Below are 22,763 nucleotides of genomic sequence, written 5' to 3'. Positions count from 1 at the left end.
AAGAAATCCAGAATACCAGCTCTGTTTTTCATTTTGGGGCCTACAACATAGACCAGCTGGGGTGGGGGAGAGAATTTCTAGCCTGCAGATCATCTGGCTAATTGTCAAGGAGTTAAGAGTTGAAAGGGCTTCTCTATGATGTATACTTAAAGTCTGAAAACAGAAAATCGTGTGAGAGTCAACAATGGATGGTGTGGTGGAGAACCAAGCTTTCTTTTTTTATCATTACTATTTTAATAGGTGCATTTCTATTCCTTGGGTTGACCTTACATTGCTTTCTTAAAGTATCCATGATAACGAGGTGAGGGAGCCATTGGCAGGGTTCACTCATGTTGCAGTAAACCATAATGTGGTTGTTTGGTTTGGGTTTAATATAATGTGTGAATTGATCCAAACTGGCTTATTCAACAAACATGGCTAAAACAAACCATGATTCAATGCAGCATGTGATCCCAACTAAGTTCTGTATGTGTCATGAGTACTGATGGCGAGCAGGAGGGGGCCTCTATCCAGGGGGGAAAACGCATGCGTAGTACTGAGGAATTAAGCAGCCATTCAAAGAGACACCGATCAGACCCGCCTTAACTTTTGGGGTTTATCTGTCTGGGTTTTTCCCACGCTTCTTCAGTTTGTTAGGATTTTCTGTCTTATGTAGCAGTAATAAACACTAGGGACCTATTCCTCGTCTCAGTGTGATTCCTGACTGTTAGGACAGTATGTGTGCATTCACATTCAACATTCTTATTTATTTACTGCATTTCTACCCCACCATTCCTTTTGAAGCTTAATAGAGCTCGTATGATGGTATCTCCTAATATCCCTATAACAACTGTCCCTTGAAGCAATATTGGTTACAGCAGCCTTTCTCAACCTTCTGACCTTGGAGGAACCCTTGAAATATTTTTCAGGCCTCGCGGAACCCCTGCACACTCAAATATGGTCCAGAAGTTACGGAATTATTAAATTTTAATTATTATTAATTAATTAATTATTAAAAATGATTGTTTCATGGGTAGGCCTGTATAGATGCATTAACAGTGTTTTTAAACTAAAACTAAAGAATGAAATTTACGTCTTTAATGTGAAGTTGCCTGAATTTGAAACCATTTTTTAAATGCATTGTGATCTCCCAGGGAACCCCTAGTGACCTCTTGTGGAACCCAAGGATGCCACGGAACCCTGGTTGAGAAACCCTGGTTTAGAGTGACCAACTCAAAGTCATCCAATGAGCTCTTAGTTGACCCCCCCCCATCTAGTCCAACCTCTTAACCACGGTCCTATATTGACTCTGTAGTGCAGCATAATGGTTGCATGAATTAAACTTAGTATGCCCCTTTTCACACAGAAACATTATTGTGCTCAAGTTCTGTTGACAGATTTCATAGAGGTACTTGGTTGTCCATTATGAAAATGCAGGGGTGGCCTAGACTAGTGGAGCTCTTTGTATGTAAAGTTAGGGAACAGGATTATTTAAAATATTCCTAGTTGCCAAAGTACTTTAAGAAAATCTTGGAAAAGACAACTAGTGTGGGAGTGATATCAGTGTTTATTTCCTCTTTTCTCTCCTCCCCACACCTCCAAATCTCATTCTCAGGTGCCGAACGGCAAAAATGTAAAGGTGCGCTTCAATGCATTCTACCTCGAGGAACCTGGTGTCCCACCCAACTCCTGCCCCAAAGATTATGTGGAGATCAACGGTGTCAAGTACGAGCCGCGTATTTGCAAACCTGTATTACCAGTTCTTCTGTATCTTTTGTGACTGAGCAAGAGACAACTCTCAGTCACTTACGGCCTTTAAGACATTTCCTTGCCATCTTTTGGAATAGAAATGTCATAAGCAAAAGGTCCCCACTGATACAAAAAAAAAATAAGTTTCCTTCTCCACTACTGTCAGATGATCTGACTAGTTTTGTATGTTGCGTAGCTGAAAGGGAAGAATGAGAATGAGAAGACCTTGTCATTTTACTCTGTGTGTGTGTGTGTGTGTCTATTTATATGTTCTCTCTCTCTCTATCTCCATCCATCCATCCATCTAAAATCTATCCCTCCCTCCCTCCCTCCCTCCCTCCCTCCCTCCCTCCCTCCCTCCTTCCTTCCTTCCTTCCTTCCTTCCTTCCTTCCTTCCTTCCTTCCTTCCTTCCTTCCTTCCTTCCTTCCCTCCTGAAAAGCCTCCTGTTGATTTTGATCTTACTGTGGTCCCTTTAGGTATTGTCAGCCAGGCAAGGTATTTGTGGTAATGAGTAATACCAACAAAATTACAGTTCGTTTCCATTCGGATGAATCGCATGTGGACAGTGGCTTTTCGGCTGAGTATTTGTCCTATGACTCCAGTGACCGTAAGTGGAGATGCAAAATGTGAGATTTATCAGGGAGGTAGGTGGTGGGTTGAGGCACCTTCTCTGTCAGGGAAGATTGAAGCGTTTAGGCCTTCAGGTAGAGAACAAAAAGTCATCTTAGGGAGAGATGAAAGCTCTTGCTTGATTTGAAGTATCTTATGGCGAACGTAGGCCAACTGTGTTAGAAGAATATTGAAGCATCCAGTGATATCAATATAGTACATTGAAATTTGGAATGACAGTCAGTAAACGGAATTTTAGAATTTAGTCACCTGTCTTCTTCCTCCACTCGTACTTAGGCACTGCCCAAGGACTGATCCAAAGTTGAACAGCGAGGCCCATTCTTTGCATAAGACCTCAGTTTCATCCCCAAGTACAACTTCTGTCCCTGAGACCCTAGGGAAGTTTTTGCCATTTTTAATAGATAGATGAAGTAGACAAATAACCCAATCATTTACAAGATGGCTTTCATCATATCAATATGATTTGTAGCTCCAGGTTCTAGACCAGGTAAACATGTGATTTATTTCATAATAAATGAAACAGGATCTAGAATCTCTCTAAGAAGGATCTGGAATCTCTCTGAGAAGAAGGAGAGGTAGAAAGCTGTAAAGTTTGGCAGTTTGGCATGGATTGACAAGAAGAATGTTAAATTTCTACACTAAAAATCCCTAAACTTGTACTGAAATGACCTATACAGCCAGATAATATATTGATATGTTTTGTAATTATTCCATTTGGGTACCTAAGATGCCCTCTAAAGGCACAGATTAGATTATGTCCATGTCTGTCCTAACATCAGGGCTTTTCGTTACATTCTGTGTCCACATAGAATCATTTCTGGAGCTAGCTTTCAGAGACCTTCTCCAAGGGTAGCCTTGGGAGTTTCAGGGCTAAATGCCATGTCAAATTGAGACTTTCTGCAGAGCAAAATTGCAACTGTACCATTCAGAAAGGCAGTGGGATCACTGTGACGCTCTCACCTATTTAGAACACTAATGTATTTCTCTCTTTTCTCTCCCCCTCTCTGTTCCCTGTCTCCCCTCCTCTTTGTTGACTTGTAGCTTGCCCAGGGAGATTCACCTGTAAAAGCGGCCGCTGTGTTGACAGAAACAGGCGCTGCGATGGGTGGTTGGACTGCCCGGATGCCAGTGATGAGAAAAACTGCAGTGAGTTCTCCTCTTTAGCTCTGTCCAGTGGTGTGGATGATGAGTGCAAGACATGTTTGCTTTTTCAGTGGGCTGCATTGCCCACAATGTTCAAGCTGTTGGTGGCATTTCCATAACCGCACTGCTGGTCTTCTTCCTCAGGTTGCACTGAGGATCAATTCAGATGCCGGAATGGTTGGTGCAAGCCGAAGTACTGGCTCTGTGACACTGTGAACGATTGTGGAGACAACAGCGATGAGCTGCAGTGCCGTGAGTAATGTTTGCGAGATGGAGAAGTCCAGTGCATGAACAACTGAGTCCACACCTTGCAAGACCTCTTAGTTTGTCTAGCCCGGGTTTCTTAACCAAACCACAGTTTGGTGTTTTGTGCAGTATGTTAAATCATGAAGTGGGTTTACGCAGTTTCGGAAGCCCAAAGCACACAAGTGTAGAGGGAATGGCCTTGAGGAACGGGAGGAATTGCTGCTACCATGGCAATGGTCAGATAAAAGGAATTTGAGTCTGGGGCAGAACGGTAATTTGAGGAAGCGTCTCAGACATGATCCTCCCTAGTCCTCACAAAGATAACAACGGGAGAGAGCAGGGAAGTGCATTCAGACTTGCCAGATTCTGTTACTATAGCTTTACAATAAAAATAGTACTGACCTACATTACCTTGGATTCCTAGTCTGATCTAACTTGAAGGGCTGACAACAAACTCTGCTTTGTCTTAGGACAATGATTGAGCCCTGATTCTGTGTGTGATGGGCCTTTGCTGGGGCATTGCAGAACAGCTCCAGTTTTGAAGCAAACCTACTGTGTTAGTGGCCGGTGGGAATGACTTTTTTTCTAGATGTGGTAACTTGCAGTTTCTCCTTCCACCTCCCAGAATGCTCTGCCAATAGCTTCAAGTGCAATTCCGGCAAATGCATCCCAGAGCAGCAGAAATGTGACAGAAAAGCCGACTGCGAAGACGGCAGCGACGAGGGGGACTGTGGCTCGGGTAAAGACCCTACAGTAGTTATAAACCCTGGCAAGGGGAGGGGTAAGCTCTTGGGCCTGCTGCAAAAATTGTGGCTTGTGAGCAGTGAAGGCAGAGGCTGTCTTGTCCACCACGGTCAGGCTGTGGGGAGCAATGGAGATGGGGGCAACTGCTGCCCACTAGCTGTGTTCACACCACTGCTTTCCCTGGATGAAGAGGGGGTGAGCAGTTAAACCCATTCAGAGCTGGGTTCAGAAGGCGTTTGAACCCCTAACAGACCTGCTCAGCCATTTTCCATCCAACCTTCTTTTCTTGCTGATGAAGATGAAGTCCTAGCATGTCCAACCCCTAGTAATGGGGTTTCTCTAGGAACTCTGTTTCTCCCTAATTTCCCCACCACCCAGGAGAGGGACATCAGCAGAGGGAACAGAGGTGAATAAGCCTCCTTCCACTCCATGAAGGCATCAGCCCTGATCTTTGGGTCGTCCCTTTTCTTTCAACATGTTAAAAAAAAAAGGAAGTGACAATCTCCAAACAACTTCTGCAGGGCTCAGAGCTCTCCAAAACTGGCCGTTCTCAGTTGGACCAGGACATTGTAATTGAGTATTTTTCCTAGGCTGGCGTATCATAGGTCACCTATGTCACATCACCTATTCTTTTTCTCTGAAGCTTCTCAACACCGTTGCTATTTTGATCGTTGTTTCCGAGCCAAGCAAATATATTTTTATTCTTTCAGACCTTTTCATATGAACTCTGTTATGCCACAATAGAGCCCTTAATTAACCTCATTTCTGTAGCTTTAGTTTCAACTCCCTACTGGGTAAAAAAAAAATTTTTTAATGACTTTTAATAATAGGATTCTGGCATAGTTTGTATTTGAAGCTGCTGTTTTTCTTTGGAATTTTCAAAGGCAATTTATGAGATGCTTGTAAGCTGTCTGACAAAAACGTATGTTCTGGAGGGCAGCATATAATTTCTCTTAAAAAATTACTCTTACAGCAGCAGACGCCCTTTCCCACAAGAGAGATGGCATTCAGAAAAATGGTGTGTTCTACTTCCTACAGAGGGAGTAGCCAGCTTCTCTGTGGAGTCACAGTGCTATGGAAAAGATTCAAACCCTTCCACACTCCAGTTTGCCTCCTAGCCTGGGTGTCACTTCCCACCCTCCCTTCCGAAACACAAATGTCCCTGCACTAGCTGGTGTCATTCTCTTCTGATGCTAAGTTTCTTTCTCTCTGCATTACTTAAAGCTGTCGCCATTTCCTGTAAAGAATATACATACAAATGCCGCAACGATCTGTGTGTGAGCAAGAGGAATCCAGAATGTGATGGAGAGGTGGACTGTAGCGACAATTCAGACGAAGAGAATTGCAGTGAGTTCTGGTTATACCAAGTTGGGAAGCTGATAACCTGAGAAATGAACAAATTCATGAATGCAGCTATCTTAGAAAATTGAGCTAGTATGCAGTGAAATGCCTGGAAACGTAGAAGCCATCTGCTACATTGATTAGAAAAAAAATGTTTGTAATTGGTGATTTTGGATTGAGTAGGTAGGGCATCCTACTTTGGCCTGGGTGGCCACGTTTGTTCTTTCTGTCCTACCTGGATAGCAGAGAGAATGTGAGTGGGAAAGTTATAGCATTTCTCTTAATCTGTTTTGGGGATGTTGGGAGCAGTGTTGATGGGCAGGATGGGCATCATTAGTCAGAGGGACTTATTTTGGCATTATATGGAAAATTGGCTCATTTTTGGAGAGGTGGGGGGGGTTTACTTCCATCCCAACATCTTCCAGATATTTTTCACAGCCCTTAATGCAGAAAAAAATGGATGGAAATGGAGCTAAGCTCTTGCCATGCTGTTAAAAAGGTGACAGAATATTGGAAAATATTTTTCCCCACAAGGGATTGTGGGAAAGCCTTGTTTAATTTGTTGACTGATGGCAAGGCATCTCTCAGAACTGAGAAGACAAATTTACTCAAGCTGTTTTGGGTGTGTGTGTGAAACTTGTTCCTTTTAGACTGTGGCATCCGTGCCTATAGAAAGCAGTCCCGGATTGTTGGTGGACAGGCCTCTGATGTGGGCGAATGGCCCTGGCAGATTAGCTTGCACGTCAAGAATGAAGGTCATGTCTGTGGGGCTTCCTTGATATCGGACAAGTGGCTGGTCACAGCTGCCCACTGCTTTCTTGAAAAGAACTTCATCAGGTTGGTAGAGGTTTTCATTGAGCCTCAGAAGTAAAAAAAAAAAGTTTAGATGACTTTATTACTATTTTTGCATGATCCTTTTGGAAAGAGTTGGAGGGTCCTTAAAGGTAACATATATTAAAAATAATCAATAATAATCTCTAGCTTCCTATAGACCAATCTTTGTGCTTGCCTCTTCCTGGATGTTTCTCTTTTGACTTTGAATTCAAGTAAGTGGCCATGCTGAAGAGTGAATAAGGAAGATCCTGGTTCCAGGTTCTCCTCTGCCACAGACTTAGGAGCTTTTCCTAAGAAAAATCAGCTGAACCCTAAGCCATAATCCTTGGTGGAATGGAGGATTATAAATGCCTACCTATCTCTTATAAGACTCTTGTACAAATTACTGAAAGACACTCATTCATTTCAGGTGTACAAGAAATCAGTGACTGTATAGTCTTGTTTTCAAGATTATGGAGATGAACACACTTCCCTTGTTCCGCCTGTGGATATCTACATGTGAATAAGGACAAGGCCTTGCATCACATAGAAATACTCCATGAATAAAAGAAGTGCTCCATTCCTGACAGTTACCCTTTCTATGTGAAGGACACTGTAGGAAGGGTGAGGATCTAGTGTATGTCACTGATTTCCTGAATGCCTGGAGAGTGCTTGTTTTTGGTGAAGATCTTCTGAGGAACAATTAAAAGAGATGAGCATAGGAAAGATATTGTTAAATTAGCATTTTAGATTGGATTGGTATTTTGAACCAGCTGCTCTCCTGCTTTGATTCTTTCCACTGGGAAAGGCTTCATGAACAGAGCGCTGTCGTGCTGCAGCATTTCTGTATGAGGAAGCAGAAAACAATATTGGCCTTCTCACCTGAGTCAGACACTGAACTAGATAAGCAGTAATTGTCCAACCCGTGCTGAATTTCTCAGGATCTCAAGATCCATGTACTATCCAAGCCTCATGCTTTCAAACATTCTATTAAAAAGTGTTCTTAACTGGTTTCACCCTTGCGAAACAAGATGCATTGCTCTGCCTGCAGATATAAAGATCCCACACTGTGGACTGCCTTCATGGGTCTTCATGATCAGGAGGACAGATCAAATAGCTATGTTCAGAAACAGACTATCAAGCAGATCATCTCCCACCCATCCTTCAATGACTTTACTTATGACTATGACATTGCTGTGATGGAGCTGTCAAGCCCAGTCTCTTTCTCCAAACAAGTCACGCCCATCTGCTTGCCTGATGCCTCCCATGAATTCCCTGCTGGAAAAGCCATCTGGGTGACCGGATGGGGAGCTACTCGGGAAAATGGTGAGTCAAGGAATGGAGAGAGTAGGGGTCTCCTTGGGGAAAAATAAGAGGACCAGCAGCAATCTGCAGCTAGTTTTGGACCAAGGCAAATGGATAGGTACGCAAATGACTCCATCTGAAATTTTTGGTAGGTGGCAAAATGCCAGAAGATAATCAGTGCTGTGCCATTGGTTCAGGTAGCAAAATATTGCCTGCCCCTATCCTGATTCATGAAATGCAATGCAATCCACTCATAAAGAGCAAAGGCCGAAGCTGTATTGGTGGAACCTACGCAAATAAGTAATTCTAAAACTCCTTGAACCCCCCCCTTTTTTTTTTTTTTAGATATAATATTGTTTCCCCAAAGGCCTAGAGTCCTTGGTAGTGTCTCAAAAGTTTAGATCACTTCTGAGATCTGTGGGAAGGAGTTTAAGGATATTCCTTGGCAGCTTTGAGTTACTGTTAGAACAGATTTTTGGGATTATTGTTTCTGGGGTAGAAAGATGGTGGACTTTTTGATTTTTCCGATCTTGGGCTTTCAGAAGGAATGCTGGGCATCAGACATCTTGACAAAGGAATTGGCATTCTGATTCTGAGGTGGTGAGCTGTAAAATTGCTTAAATGTTAAGCCCTGTTAGATGCCACCTTCTGGTTTATGAAAGCCAGTTCCCTCAATATATTTTGCCCTCACAGAAGCAATTCTGTTGTCTCTGTTTCCATATTCTCATGGAAATCTAGGCAGCCACAGTTAGGTATAGGATTAGAATTGCTAGAAAAATTGACCAGGATTTCTCTTGGAGGCTTTTATATATGATAGACATACCTCTCAAAGTTTAGCTGCTCAGATTTTAAAGCCAAGCCAGGACCATCTCTCAGGTTATGCTTGGGGCTGAAGGGCTTCCGTCAAGCAAAACATGGTCTATTAAAGACCCTCTTGGCTAAGGCAACATGGTGCAATGGTAAAAGTGTTGGACTAGGCCAATCATTCTTTCAACCCAGCTACCTCAGGCTGTTCTTGTGGAGTTAAAGTAAAGAGAGATCCCAATGTAGGTCACCTTGAGCTCCTGAAAGAAAGGCAGAGACACAGAACATCCTCCCAGAGAAAACACCAAAATATCATGTTATTTTTGAAGGATTGTTTTGGGGAAAGGGTGTTTGGATCGGTTTATAGGTACCCAAATTGTTTGTTTAATTCCTTGCAAGGCAGGGATTTCTGCTGAGACTTTGGTGGAAATGTATATATTTCTCATTTATATTCCCTTTTTAAGTGTTGCAAATCTAACCAGTCTGCTCTTAAGGGCTCCTCCCCACTCCCCTGCCCCAAGAAGATGCTATGATTAGGCTTCCCTAAGTCTCACACAAACCTTTGTGATTTTTTGGCAGGTGCTGGTGCCAGAATTTTGCAGAAGGCAGAAATCCGGGTGATCAATCAGACCATGTGTGATTCACTGCTGGCAAATCAAATGACTCCACGCATGATGTGTGTAGGAATCCTGACTGGAGGAACTGATGCTTGCCAGGTGGGAAGCTTTGCAATCTTTGCCTGAGAGGTGAGAAACTTCAAGCCCTTTAGATGTTGCTCAGTGGCAATTAACAAGCAGTTCCAGCCAGTTTAACTAATGATGGCAGAAACAGAGAGTTGTTTAGCAACATCTAGAGGGCTATCAGCTTCTCCACCGCCATTGTAGGTACTTGTCAACAAAGCAGCCACTGAGCATAGCGTATAGGCGGTACTTGGCCTATTCCTGCATCACTCTGCTCCTCTTCTGTTATTGTTTATCTTCCTCTAAGAAGGTCTATCCTGTAGAAAGATGGATCCAAATCCTGGCAGCTCCTTAGAAGAGAAAAGCTCCTTAAAACATGAAACAAAGGGAGGACCAGAGACCCTTTTCTTCATTAACTGCTGCCCCATTTCCTTTTAGGGAGATTCTGGAGGACCGCTTGTCAGTGTGGAAGTTAACAATAGGATGTTCTTGGCTGGTGTAGTCAGCTGGGGAGATGGTTGCGCTCGCCGGAACAAGCCAGGAGTCTACACCCGAGTCACCAAGCTACGAGATTGGATCAGAGAAAAAACAGGGGTGTAGGTGGTTTCAGCAACTAGGATTGTTCACACATCTGCCCCCTCGCCCAGGTCTGCCAACTGGCCATTGAAGAAGACTTTCCCACATGATGTGAAGGGAACCCTGTGTAATATGTTCATTCCTTTTCTCGTTTTGTTCTTGTTTTCCTGGGGCTGCATGGGGAAGGTTGGCTGGATAGCAAATGACCTCCTGAAAGAAAGGCAGAGACATAGAACATCCTCCCAAAGAAGACACCAAAGTATGGATTAATTGTACATGGAGAATTGCCACGTTGAGGGCCCTCCAACTACTTCTTTCCATGCTTCTGTCTCCTGAGACTACCGCAGCGTCTTCATTTGAACATGAACCCATTCTTGACTGGCCTGGAGCTCCACAGCATATCTGGCCTCTGCACCCAGGTGTGCCAGGGAAGGTTGGAACAAGTCTGAGACAGGGTTGCACTGGCTCCTCTCTTCCCAAGTGCCAAACAGATGGCAGTGGGAGGAAGGAAGAGTAAGCTGCCTGTTTAAAAAACAGATTGCAGGTGTCTGGGCTTGGTGCCCCGTTCTTTTTCTTGTTGTGTCCGACACAATCCCATCTGTGATTTTCCTGGTACCTATAACTTCCCCCCCAAAATTCCTTGTTAAGTGTAAAATTATGTTTGCTATCCCAGTGTGCAAATCTGTGGACCTCTTTCAGGGAAGTGGATTATTATAACAATTTCCAATATTGCTGTGTGAATTGGTTTAGGGCTACAATATTGGGGCTGCAAAAGTGGGATGACCACTAGAGGGGAGCAAAGGGAGCAAAAAACGCTGTCTTTTTGCTCATAGCCTGTGGTCATCTGGATGTTTGTGGCACAGATATGGCAGCTGGTTATTTGATCACATGGCTCCTTTTTCTTCCATCCCCCTGAGTGAATGTATTTGTGCAGAATTGTCCATAAAATGCAGCCTTGTTGCTTTGACAAGGTAAGCACTGAAGGTCCTACTTGGTCTGCAATGGAAGAAGCGTTGAACCAGACCTTGCTGTTTCTTAGGGAAATATTTCCCATCTCTCACTTCACTTCCTTTTTATCATATACTCATCAGAGATACAAAGACTGGGGAAGAAAAACAGAAGTGGGGCAGCCAGGAAATTTTTCCCTCTCTGAATTTTTCATCCACCGCCCCCCCCTTTACATCTCGCATTTTAGCATCACTTAGATTTGCATCCCTCCTTTTCTATCCGTATGAGTCACTGGGATAAAAATTCTGACTGCAGCTTTCCTTGTAGGCAGAAGAAAGTCCCTACAACAGCTCTGTTGATTATTAGGTTGACTTTAAACCTCCAAGATGCCTTTGGGGATGAAACCTACAATCAGGAAATGATTGCTTTTGCTCTTCTGTGCCTGACTGTAAAAGTCCAGCTGAAATATTCGGAACTTGTGGCCTTCTTGCCTCTTCCCAAAATCCCTTTCATAAAGAACAGTTGATCATGGACTTTTCCAACAAATAAAAGCACAATCCTTTCCATGGTTGATGGAGTGGGAATGAGGGGAGAAAGTCGAAGTAGGTGTGTTGGATCTCACATACTTGCTTGCTTGGCTTTTGAAGAGCCAGCGCCTTCTATCTAAGTGGGAACTTTAACCTCCTGAGCCATCCCTTCAACAAAACGTAATCTCCCGAAAGCACCTCTTGGCTCTTGTAAAATGCTGCATGTTCCAGATATCCTTCAGGCTTGTTCTCCAGAGCCTCTTGGAAGACATTCTGGGATTTGCAGACCCTTGGTATTGTTGCTCCAAGGTTACAAGTGCATTCACCAAATCCAGTTTTATCCAGAAGATTTTAGTAGCTTTGTCCCTACTTAGTGGCCCCCAGATATGTTGGGCACCAAAATAGGCTGACTGGGAATTGCAATGCCCAGTCACCTGGAGGGTGCTAGAAAGTCCAGCTTAGGACAGACATTGATATGCAACAGATATATCTGAGACACTGCACTTTTAATTCAGTCCCTCTGCACCTTTTTACCTCATTAGAATGGGATAGATGTAGAGAGATCTATAGAAAATAGTGTGTGTGTGTGTGTGTGCGTGTGCGTGTGCGTGTCCGTGCGTGTTGGTGTTTGTATGGGTGAATTATTTCTTTTTCTGCCTCATTTTGGGGCAGATTGGCATTACCACAATGTGCCTTAATGTACAGCCTTGTTTAATCTATAGTACTCTACGGCATTTCTTTCTCCTTAGGTTCCCCTAGGATTCTTTATTGGTTAATGGCTGGAAGTTATGCTGGAAGACAGCCTTCTCCAGTCTGGGGTCCTCTGAAAGCCTTGGGTTAGCATTCCCATTCCTCCTAGCTATTGGCCAAGCTGGTTAGGTGCTCTGGAAGTTGTAGTCCACTCCTTCTAGAGAGTGCCAAGTGGGTTGATATTTTAGCATGTGGTGTCAAATGCTGTTTTGCTTTGGTGTTGCTGGCTGCATCAACAGAACTGGAGTCCTTTGAATGAAATAAGTGCCTCTGTCTACTTAGCCTTAGAATGAAAATAAAAATGACAGTGACATTATTTAGGGAATAAACACTACTTCTCCAGGCCAATGGACAAGACTGTTGTATTTCACTGTGTGATTTGTCTTATTTTTACAACTGTTGCTTCTCCAGGACAATTAATGATCCTTTACTGCAAAACCTAGTGTTGCTTTGCACCTGCACCTGCATTTGCTTCAGTGGTGGTCCAAAGTATAGATTGGGGAAAACTAAATCAGTTCCTGAAGGGGTTGTTCCTCAAACAGAGGGCAAAAATGGGAAAAGGTCCTTTTTTCCATGTAAAAAAGGTATTTAACGATCTAGGAAAGTCTTCACTGTGCCCCATTCTTTAAAAGCACAAAGCTACAGAAAGGGATCAATGCAGGACTAATAATTTAACTTTTATTTTATGTTAAAAGAAAGCTTTGCAAAATTGTTTGAAATGAGTTGACTCAATTTTACTTCTGACTGTGTATGTATGTAAGAGTTGTATCTTTTTTTAAAAAATGCTGTAAATAATCTAAATGAGAGAAAACTATACCAAACCTAGTTCCTACCAATACTTCTGCCCTTTTTATTTTTATTTGAAATCTAAATGAAATTGAGATGTCTGATGATTCTTCATCTGTTATTAAACCTGTTTTTTTAAATGGATGTTTCATTTTGATTTGTCATGCTTTGTGGGACTGAAACATAATTTTCTAAGTAATGTTTTTAAATGAAAAGATGACCTGGGTAAGATCTGAACTGATTCTCCTATAAGCAATGAGAACTTCAGAATTCAGGCTGTAGATTAGGATAAGGTACTTGAACGTATGGTCTGCCATGTTTTCAAGTGAAACACTGTTACTTATTTAATCATGCTTACAGCAAACGACTAGGTTCAGAGAACATTGTTGGTTGAATAATGGAGAAGACAGCATGTTGGGGAAACCTACTCAATAGTGGGGCAGCAGGGGGGCAGTTTTAACCCAAAATGGCATTGGGGCAATTTTCAGACCCTGGTCAGCCATATTATACAAACCTGAAACTCAATACACAATGGCAAAGTACCACCTCCAAGGAAAAGAGATGGAGTTGTAACTCCATTACAAAACTCACTGCTACAGGACACATTGTTTAAGTGGGTGCAGTAAGCTGTCATGCTTACTACTGGGCCAATAGGACTCCCTGCTAATACTTTTCTGGTGTAAGGATTTTAGGATATAGACAACCCTTTATCTGGTTAATATTGGGTATGCCAAAAATAAAGAGCTACGACTCGGGTAGTGGGTCTGGATTAAACGTGTTGCATGAATCCAGGCAATTTGCTGCTTCCTGGATCAGTGCCACCTTGAAGCAAGGAGATCTTAACCTTGAATTTTGAAAGAAGGCAACATTGGAACTATGGTAAAGTGTTTAACAAAGAGGGTGCCCTTGGTGCATCTAAACTGTTAATGAGATGTGGTATGATACATGTCATTATTGAAGAACCCGGCATTTGGGTTTGTAGGGAGGAGAAGTATCTCAGGATATTTGAAACCCAATCAGAATGAAAGTGGCCTTTTAAGGACAACTGAACCATATAAACACAATGACTTGTAGCACTCGTGTCCAAAAAAGCGAAGAAATGGATCACGCAGACAAGATGATGTGGGTTTTCATAATACATTTGCAGGTTGATTTATAGGTACAGATACAAATAGAGAAATAATTTAGCAAGAGACAAGAATATGGCTGCAGATTAACTCTCCTTTCATTATCCTGGTGCTCAAGAGTTTATTGGCAGCTGAGTATCCTGCTGTTGTGTTTTACAGAGATGCTTAATCTTTAAATTGGACATGTTTTGGATGGGCCCTTAAACCAAGGGTGCAAAACGACTATCAGCCTGTCCTGGCTATTGCTTTCTATTTTTTTCTTCCTACTTGATTTTTTTTTTTTAAGATTGTGTTTTTCAACAACTTCAGAAAGTCCAAATCCAGAACATTGATTTGGTGATTTGGAGATTTCTAACAAGAAATTTCCCTTCTAGTCATATGCCATCCAAGGAATTTCACTTATATAAAAGTGGTGCTTTGGGGCTGTACTTTTGTATTTTATTGTGGAAAGATCTGTTGGTTAAAATGATGCTAGTGTTTCTTATTCTGTATATCATGTTGATGGCTTAAGGCATTAAAAAGCAAGAATATACTCAGCTGTATAAGCAGAAGGAGCTTTAATAACCCACAAAATGTAGCTGGTTAAACAGATATGATTTTTAAGTGTGAGTTGTCATGGTGTCCACCTTGAAGAGAAGAACTCTTGACAAAACTTGCTGTCATACTGGCACTATGATCCTTTGCTTGGAATAGTGTTTTTTTTTTTTAAGTGACAAATAGTAACAGATGCTCCGGCTGTATGTGGGCCCAACCATTCTTATGCCAGTACATTTCCTCAATAACCATTTCAAATAATGGGTTATGTATCTTTCCCATGTATTTCGCATCTTCCAGCTCCACTTTCAGGCTTACAAGAACATGCCTGAACACTTCCATGGTCTGACATGTCCTGGAAGGCATAAATATAGATAAAGTAAATTTATGGAATGGTACCTCCATGGACAGACAACTTGTTTAATCTTTGTTCAATTCAGTAGATGGATTGTTTAGATCAGAATGCATATTGGAAGCTCAGGTACCATGTGTGCATGTGTGTGCATTTGTATGTATGGAGATAGATAATAGAGAGAGAGACAGAGACAGAGAGATAGATAATAGATAGATGTAGATATTCTGTCCCATTTTTGAACAGATCGGCATGACCACAATATGCCCAGGGATGTCTGCAAGCTGTGGTCAAAAAAATCAAGATATACTTCCCCCTTTGCTTACAATGCACCCTGCTATGTTGTTGCACTTGGAGCATTGGGAAAATTAACATGAGTGCTTCAGTTTTGCCCAAGACCTTAGAAGCTTCAGAGGATTGAAGTTAGGGCTGTATATATTTATGGTTGTTTGTTTTTTAATGAGCATTTCCACACTAATAATGTATAATGTCTTCCAGCTTTCACTGTGCAAATATATCACTAATGAAGGCAAGCTTTGTAGTGCCACAGAGTTGGCTGGGCAATGCTATAAATTGCTAGTGCAGAAATGTTCAATGTGTTCATTTTACACTCTGCTTCCTCTCCTCCTGCTGAGCAGCAGAATAAGGGAGCTGCTGGGCCAAGGAAGGAACCATGCAGAGACCTTGCACTGATTGAAAAATCACAGATGCTCATTCTCTTGGTTAAAGTTATATGAGAAAAAGAACTGTCCAGTAACAGACTGTTCAAGTGTAAAATAGGCCACAGTTGATGTGTTTGAAAAGGAAAGAAAAGAGTTCCAGGCTGTGAGATGAATTCTCCTGCAAAAATATTCACAGATGAATTGCCCTTGCCTTCTTTCAAGATGCTTTCTGACTTCCTGGTCTGGCCTACAGCTCTTGGGTTTCTGCTGTTTATCCCATCCAAATAGAAATCCAATCCTGCTTAGCTTTTGATCCCAGGCTAGGTGTTGCTACCTGCTCAGTATATGAGCCAAAAACACGAATCCATGAAAGGAAGCGGGTGAGGCTACAATGACTAAAGCAGACAATGCTCAGACCAAAAGAACAATACGTTCAATGGACTTCAAATGAGGACAGGAGACATCCATTTCACACTAGACCCTTCAATGCCTTGAATGAAAACTCACTGCCTTTGTATTTTGTATTAGCACTGGATCAAATTTTAAATGGCAAATCCAGTTCCAAACTTTGAGAAACAGAAGAAGGGATGCACAGAAATTGGAGTAACTGGTAGGTCAATGCTCTGAACAAATACCAAATTCATTTGGGAGGTTTCCCAGAATCCTCTGCACCATCCTGCAAGTCCATGGGAAACATATGGCCTATGCGCAGACAACTAAGCTGTGCGATAAGCCTGAAGGCATAAACCTTGGGTGGGTAGGAGGGGGGAATACACTGCTTTGGATCAAGACAATGAACCAAATTCAGGTTCTCCAGTGACAAAGCTGAAAATCCCGATCTGGGAGTTGCTTATGCTACAGATCAAATTCCTCACCCTGCAGCTTCATCTCGAACATTGATGGGCCTGCTGGCATCGGTGCAAACTTGTTGGGGAAGGGAGAGGGGTCTGCAGGGCCAAGAGCGGGATTAAAGTATTAAATCTAAAGATTAGTTCTGCCTCTGGAGAGCCAGGAGATTATAGGTAGAGCTCTGGGCTGGGGTGTTGGTCAAACAAGCCGGGTCTGTGAATTGTCATCAGATGCTCTGGTGCTGCAAATCATTCTGTTAGAAGTATCGTTCCCCACCCCTCTTTTAGAGAGGAAGCCAGGAAGGGGTGATCATAAACCACAGTCTTTATCCATAAGTGCCTGATATCCATCTGCCAACCTGTTTTATTTTTATTTTTTGCTTTTCCCATTTCCCTCTCCTGTGTTAGTACTCAGCTGGGCTTTGGGCTGCTTTTTTTTTTTCTTGGACAGGCCAATTCCCTCTAGACAGCTAGCCTGGTTCACCCATTGCAAACTCAGCTTATAACTGGTTTTATTCCTGTTAGTTCCCCAAGGAATTATTGACTGCTGATTACAGCTAAGATCTATAATGAAGCAACCAAAACAAGCAACAACTGAAGATGGATTTTGGGGACTAAGAACATAAAAGAGATTTTTTCACAGAGCTTGTTTGGTTTTGCCTTAGCATGTTATGCAAATCCAGGCAATGGTGGTATATTCAATAAATCATAGTTATGTAACCCACAATTTCATATGGGGTGTGAACCAAGATGTTGTGGGGTCAGGTTAGATGTGACTCAGCATCCTTTTATGGATTGATGTGCTATCTATGGCCTTTCCTCCTTTAAACATACTGCCGTAACAGTAATGCCCTCTCTCTTGGTTTAGAGAAACAAAGATGAAGAAAGACTCTAGATAAATAAGCAATTCTTCTGAGCAAGTTCAGAGTACATCTCTCCTCTCTGTTGAGCCACGGCAGTGTGTTGCAATAAAAGTTAGGAGCTGGGAATCCATGCAAGCCTGCAGTGTATTACCAAATTTTGTTTTGTATATAAATGTTATCACTGCCCAAACTAAATCTTCTCCCCACTGCCGATCACTCTGTTGAATGTCCTCAGTTACAGCAATTCCGTCATTAAACCCTCACATCTGCATGTGGTTTTTTCGTCCATGCCTCAACAGAATCTAGTGGCACCCTCTTACCACCCGCTAGATGTCACTCTTTGAAAGGTTATCACAGGAGTTTTGGCCTTCTGCCTGCCAGCTGCTAAACATCTGGAGCTCAAGAGTTGGCTCAGCTTTGGTGCCCTCAAATCACGTTGGACTCCAACTCCCATCAGTTCCAAGCAGCATGGACAAGCCATTCTCCTTCATCTTTATGCTCCCACAAGCACCCCTTCATGAAGAAGAAATTCAAGACAGATTTTAGGGATTTAACATTTTCTAAATGTTAAAGGAAGTCTCGATCTCTGAGGAGCACACAGCATTTCTGATACAAATGAATAGATAGTGGCCAAGTGCCATAAGGTAGGAGGGTTCATTGGCTATAACAGGCCATCTTCACTCCACATAGTTGTCATTTAAACATTATCTTTAGATGGCATTCAAGACGAAGAAAGAACAGTTGTGCAAAAGGTGCTAGCTTGGATGGATTTAATTGATTGACATTCTGATGCTGCATGGTAGCCCTGAGCAATAAGGATCTGACTGGGGAATATTCTTATTTCTTTAGAAATGGAACTGGAACAATAGGTGTCCCTAGGCATCAGCCAAGGGAAGGACAAATCTAGAGCAGTCTTCAAAGCCACTCTGTATTCCCAGGACTCAATATTAAGAATTGTTTCATCTTATCAATTGTCCTCATCAGCCTTTTCAGATCCAGTTGTCTGGAAAGATTGTGATTAGAGGACCCTTCACTGCTATCAAATCGGTTGGAATCAGAGGAAGAGGCAGTGCTGAGACCATCTTTAGTACCTCATGTTAGATTGGTGAGAACTCCTGAGACCCTGGAAGCGCTCCTGAGTTATATGATGTATCCAAAGGCAAATGCTTGTGTTCAGTGGAAAATACCACAAGAATAAAAAGGTTTACATAGGGGTTAACTCCTTATCCTGAAGGGCCTTTAACCTGTTGGGTCTTAGCTAGACTATGGATGATCTAAGGTGGAGTTTCAGGCTGAAGTATAAAAGCACTCAGTAGAACATAGGAAGATGCTGAGGTAGACATAACAGTTTTATTAATTCATGAGGCATTTTGTTTTTCTTGAGCTTAATTTTGGATTGTTTGATTATTGGACTTCTTCTACAGTAATGATCTTTGGCTCAACTAACACTTCTGCTCCATGCTCTGGATTTGTTCTGACTGAATTTTCTCAAAGCCTAATCTTAGCCTGTTGATTGGATGGATACTGGAAACATCAAGGGCTGAATTTGGGTCTTCAGTATATACAAAGCATCTTCTGGATGAGGGACCCTGGGATGGATGGATGGATGGATGGATGAATGGACAGAAGACAGATAGACATTTTAGGAAACATAAACATAGAAGAAAAGGGGGAAATAGAACAAAAAAGAGTAGAAGAATAAGATTCAAGTGGAAAAAGGGATATGCAAGTATCATAGGAATTATAAATGTTTCAGTATATAATTCATTGATTATAAACAACTGAATATATTATGTCTTCTTAAGAACCTGAAAATCACTGTTGAACGGTGAAGAGTTGAATTATAAAATGAGATAGTAAACTACAATAAATTCTACCTGTACTACTAAAAGACTTCTAATTTAAGAAATCTTAAGACTTCATGTAATCTAAATTTTGGATGTGGTATGAATCCATGTCATAAATTGTAATCTAAAAATGGTTTGTTCACCCCTTGAATTAAGTTCTGTGTGAGATTTCCCTCTAAGATACATCATTCTAGACACTGAAGCATATTCCCACAACTTGGTTAGGCATTATTCCACGGAAGAAATTGAGCATTTTTTCTAATGACGTATTATCAAGCTGATATGGAATTAACCTACTTCCTAGGCCCTCAAGGCTTAGTACATGTTAAACATAGTTAGAAAGGATGGGACCGGGCAGTGAAAAACTGTAACCTTTTGTTCCTGGTTTGTGGTCTAGGAGACAAAAAAAACCCCCAAGAGATGCTGAAGAAATTAAGGTGTTTTCCAGAGCCAAAGTTATTGCAGCATTTATTATTTGTACCTTTGTTGTTGGGGATTGTGAATTAGTACACAATCAGTGATTAGTACACCTATTGTGGTGGCAAGGTTCATGGGCATGGCCAGCCTGTTTCTTCAAAAGTGCATTTCTGCATTTTCCAAGGCAGTGGGTGGAATTCTAGGCAAGTGGATTCCAAGTTCATCTAGGAAAAAGAAAATCCACAATTCCAAGTTCCTGTCTATTTTAGCTTAGCGCCAAGTCCACCTCTGAATTCTGTGAAAATTGTTTCCAAATGTTCAGATATAAGTATGATACTTTATTTCTGGTTAGTTTACTGCATGTTAGAGCTGCAGAAATCTTTCCCTCTCTCACTGCGCGTGTGTGTGAGATGATTTTTTTTTTTTGGTAATCCATTTAAGGTTGAAGGGTTGACTCCTGGTGACTGCCTAGACAGGTCCCTGCAGTTTCCTTGGCAAGATTTCAGAAGTGGTTTGCCCTTGCCTTCTTCTTCTTCCTAAGGCTAAGAGAGAGGGACTGGCCCAAGGTCACCCAGCTGGCTTTGTGCCTCATGCAGGCCTAGAACTCACGGTCTCCTGGTTTCTAGCCTGGTGCCTTAACAACTACACCAAACTGCCTCTATTTGTTAGATTACTACCCTTTAAGCCCAGAAGTTCAGGGTAGTGTGCATTGCCCTCCTTCCCTTCCTGACAACCATCATCTTGTGAGGTAGGCTGGGCTGAGAGAGGATGACTACCCACCCCCACCAGTGGGCTTCCGTGGCTCAGGGTAGACTTGAAATGTTGTCTCCCCCACAACTTTAGTGGTGGGGGGAGAGGAGGGAATCAAGTTAAAGGCTAGCTGCTAAACCCTAGAGGAATAATAAACATGTGCAGCTAACGGCCTGGAAATAGACTGATCTGTCTATGCTAAGTTAAAAATACACTCGCATACAATTGTCTTATAATATATCAACTGTCCAAAATAAATCTCAGCAGCTGCAGCGTGCAAAAGGCATCTTTTATTATGGATTGGGTTTCTACCTTGCTAAGGTAGGATTCACCAAACCAAAGACAAAACATTCATATCATAAAAAAATGGAAAAGATTACCAGGAAGCCATCCTTAAATATCATCAACAATAAAACCACTGGACAAATTCTAAAAATCCAAGCTAAAAAAATGGGTTTTACCCCCTCCCTAAAAATCAAAACTATGGTGGGTGGGTGCAATTCTGCAGAGAATGTTTTAGAGGTTAAGAATAACACAAGAGAAAGTTCAGTCCTGAATTCTCAGCAAGTATTATTTGGTATCTAGGCACCTTTTTTGACATGATGGAGCCAGTGTGATTTGGTGGTTGTGTATTGGACTGGGACTTTGGTGCACATTAACTGTGTTTTTGGAGAATGGAAGACAGATCAGAGGATGTGATGGACAAGTAGAAGGGACTTGTCTTAAGTTTCTTTTTTCACAGAACCCCTTCCACAGCCACAAGTTCTGAAGATCTCTCAGATGTCTTATTTTCTGTTGAGGCTCTACCAGTGGGATGCTTTTATAGCAAAGTTGGAGAATCTTTACTGGCTCCTTATAGCACAGTAATTATCCATGTTCCAGCTTTTTCTCAGTTGATCTGTACGTGCTTTTAATGCAAGTGGCCTTGATTGAATTCATCTCCAGCTGAAAGGATCAGGGATGAATACAACTCTCTACTAGTGAAACAGTATGTGTGATCTGACCTTGGCTCTGCCAAGGTAGATCTAACTTTGTCTGGACTGTTAGGGATTTTGTTCAAAGACATTGCTGCCAAAAGTCAGACACTATCAACTAGACCAATTTGCTGGATTGTATAAATACAACTAATCCCCAACAACAAAGGTACAAATGGAAACAAAATGGGTGAAGATGCAGCCTTGGGGGTGAAGTGCTCACCTGGTTGAAGGAACTGCCTCCTATAGTTTCCTTGAGCAGAAGAAAGGATTATGCCAGAAGAAGTTCCAGATACATTGTTTAACTCAATCTTGCAAACAAAAAGTAGGATTTTAATTTAATAACTACCTAACTAAATAAACAAAAATTCCCTAAGTCGGTGTGTGTGTATATATGTGTGCGTGTACAGACACACACACACTTGCAATACATGGTTATTGTCCATGCTGACAAGAAGTTGTGGAGTTGGCCCAATAGATCTGGAGGGCATCAGATTGGGAAAGACCATTGTAACTTGTCTGATGACCAGGAAAGGAAAAGTTTGACTTTACTATTCTAAATCTTCTCTCTCTCTGTTTGACCTTGACTAGATAGTTCCTGGTAAATCTTGCTTTTAAGTAACCAGCTCTCTCCAGAAGTGTTGGACATGCAGCATAGCCAACGTTTCAACTGAGAATTTCCAGAAAAAGTTGTAATATTTTTACAGGCTTCTTCTCGGGAATGAATGAATAATTTATGCTAGACCAAAGTAGGCCACAGTGTTATTGTTAAAGCTAAAGATGGGGGAAAAACACAAAGAAGCTAAAGTATTTGCCATTAGTATGGAAGAGGATGCTTCATCATCAGTGTGGAGTTTTTCCCTCTGGAGGAGGAAAACTATCAGGCACATCAAGACGTACTCAAAAGACGTCCGCTTGTAAAGAACTGGCAGATGACCCAGTCCCCAAACGCAAGCAGCTTCTGCCAAATTTGTGATCGCAGCTGGGAGAATTATGCTATCAAACGTTCCTGAAGGAAAGTTTGAGAGCTTTACTCACTTGGTTTTGTACAAATGGAGACTCTTTTTTTGAGGAAGAGTTGATTCATATGCATTGGGTTTGGCTTTCTATGGGAGGGTGAACCAATAAAGCCAGAAGGAGAAGTTTTATTCTCTTGCCCTACTCCTGATAACTGGTGGACGGGGAGGCTTTGTTCCTGTTCACTGGCTACTCCAGAATATTTAAAAAATCCCAGATGATTTGCCCTTATACTCTTTACTGGCATAGACCAATGATGGCAGGAAAAGTTCAACAGCCTAGATCAGTGTTTCTCAACCTTGGCAATTTGAAGATGTGTGAACTTCAACTCCCAGAATTCCCCAGCCAGC

General features: G+C 42.0%; 1 protein-coding gene across 1 annotated transcript in view; it reads left to right on the top strand.

The window, feature by feature from the left end:
* The window catches only part of ST14 (ST14 transmembrane serine protease matriptase), a 37,410-nt gene extending 24,244 nt beyond the window's left edge, over positions 1–13,166 (top strand). Inside the window, exons 10-19 of the mRNA XM_063311601.1 lie at positions 1,595–1,704; positions 2,206–2,336; positions 3,401–3,505; positions 3,647–3,754; positions 4,374–4,487; positions 5,717–5,839; positions 6,484–6,670; positions 7,698–7,972; positions 9,335–9,471; positions 9,874–13,166. Of these exons, the coding sequence (XP_063167671.1) occupies positions 1,595–1,704; positions 2,206–2,336; positions 3,401–3,505; positions 3,647–3,754; positions 4,374–4,487; positions 5,717–5,839; positions 6,484–6,670; positions 7,698–7,972; positions 9,335–9,471; positions 9,874–10,035 (1,452 nt within the window). The 3' untranslated portion in view covers positions 10,036–13,166. The remainder of the gene's footprint in view (positions 1–1,594; positions 1,705–2,205; positions 2,337–3,400; positions 3,506–3,646; positions 3,755–4,373; positions 4,488–5,716; positions 5,840–6,483; positions 6,671–7,697; positions 7,973–9,334; positions 9,472–9,873) is intronic.
* Positions 13,167–22,763: the final 9,597 nt, after the last annotated feature.

This window comes from Candoia aspera, chromosome 9 (genome assembly GCF_035149785.1).
Source record: "Candoia aspera isolate rCanAsp1 chromosome 9, rCanAsp1.hap2, whole genome shotgun sequence".
In the NCBI taxonomy this organism is placed as follows: domain Eukaryota; kingdom Metazoa; phylum Chordata; class Lepidosauria; order Squamata; family Boidae; genus Candoia; species Candoia aspera.
Note: the sequence above shows the minus strand (reverse complement) of the source record. Positions and strands in the feature narration are given on the sequence as shown.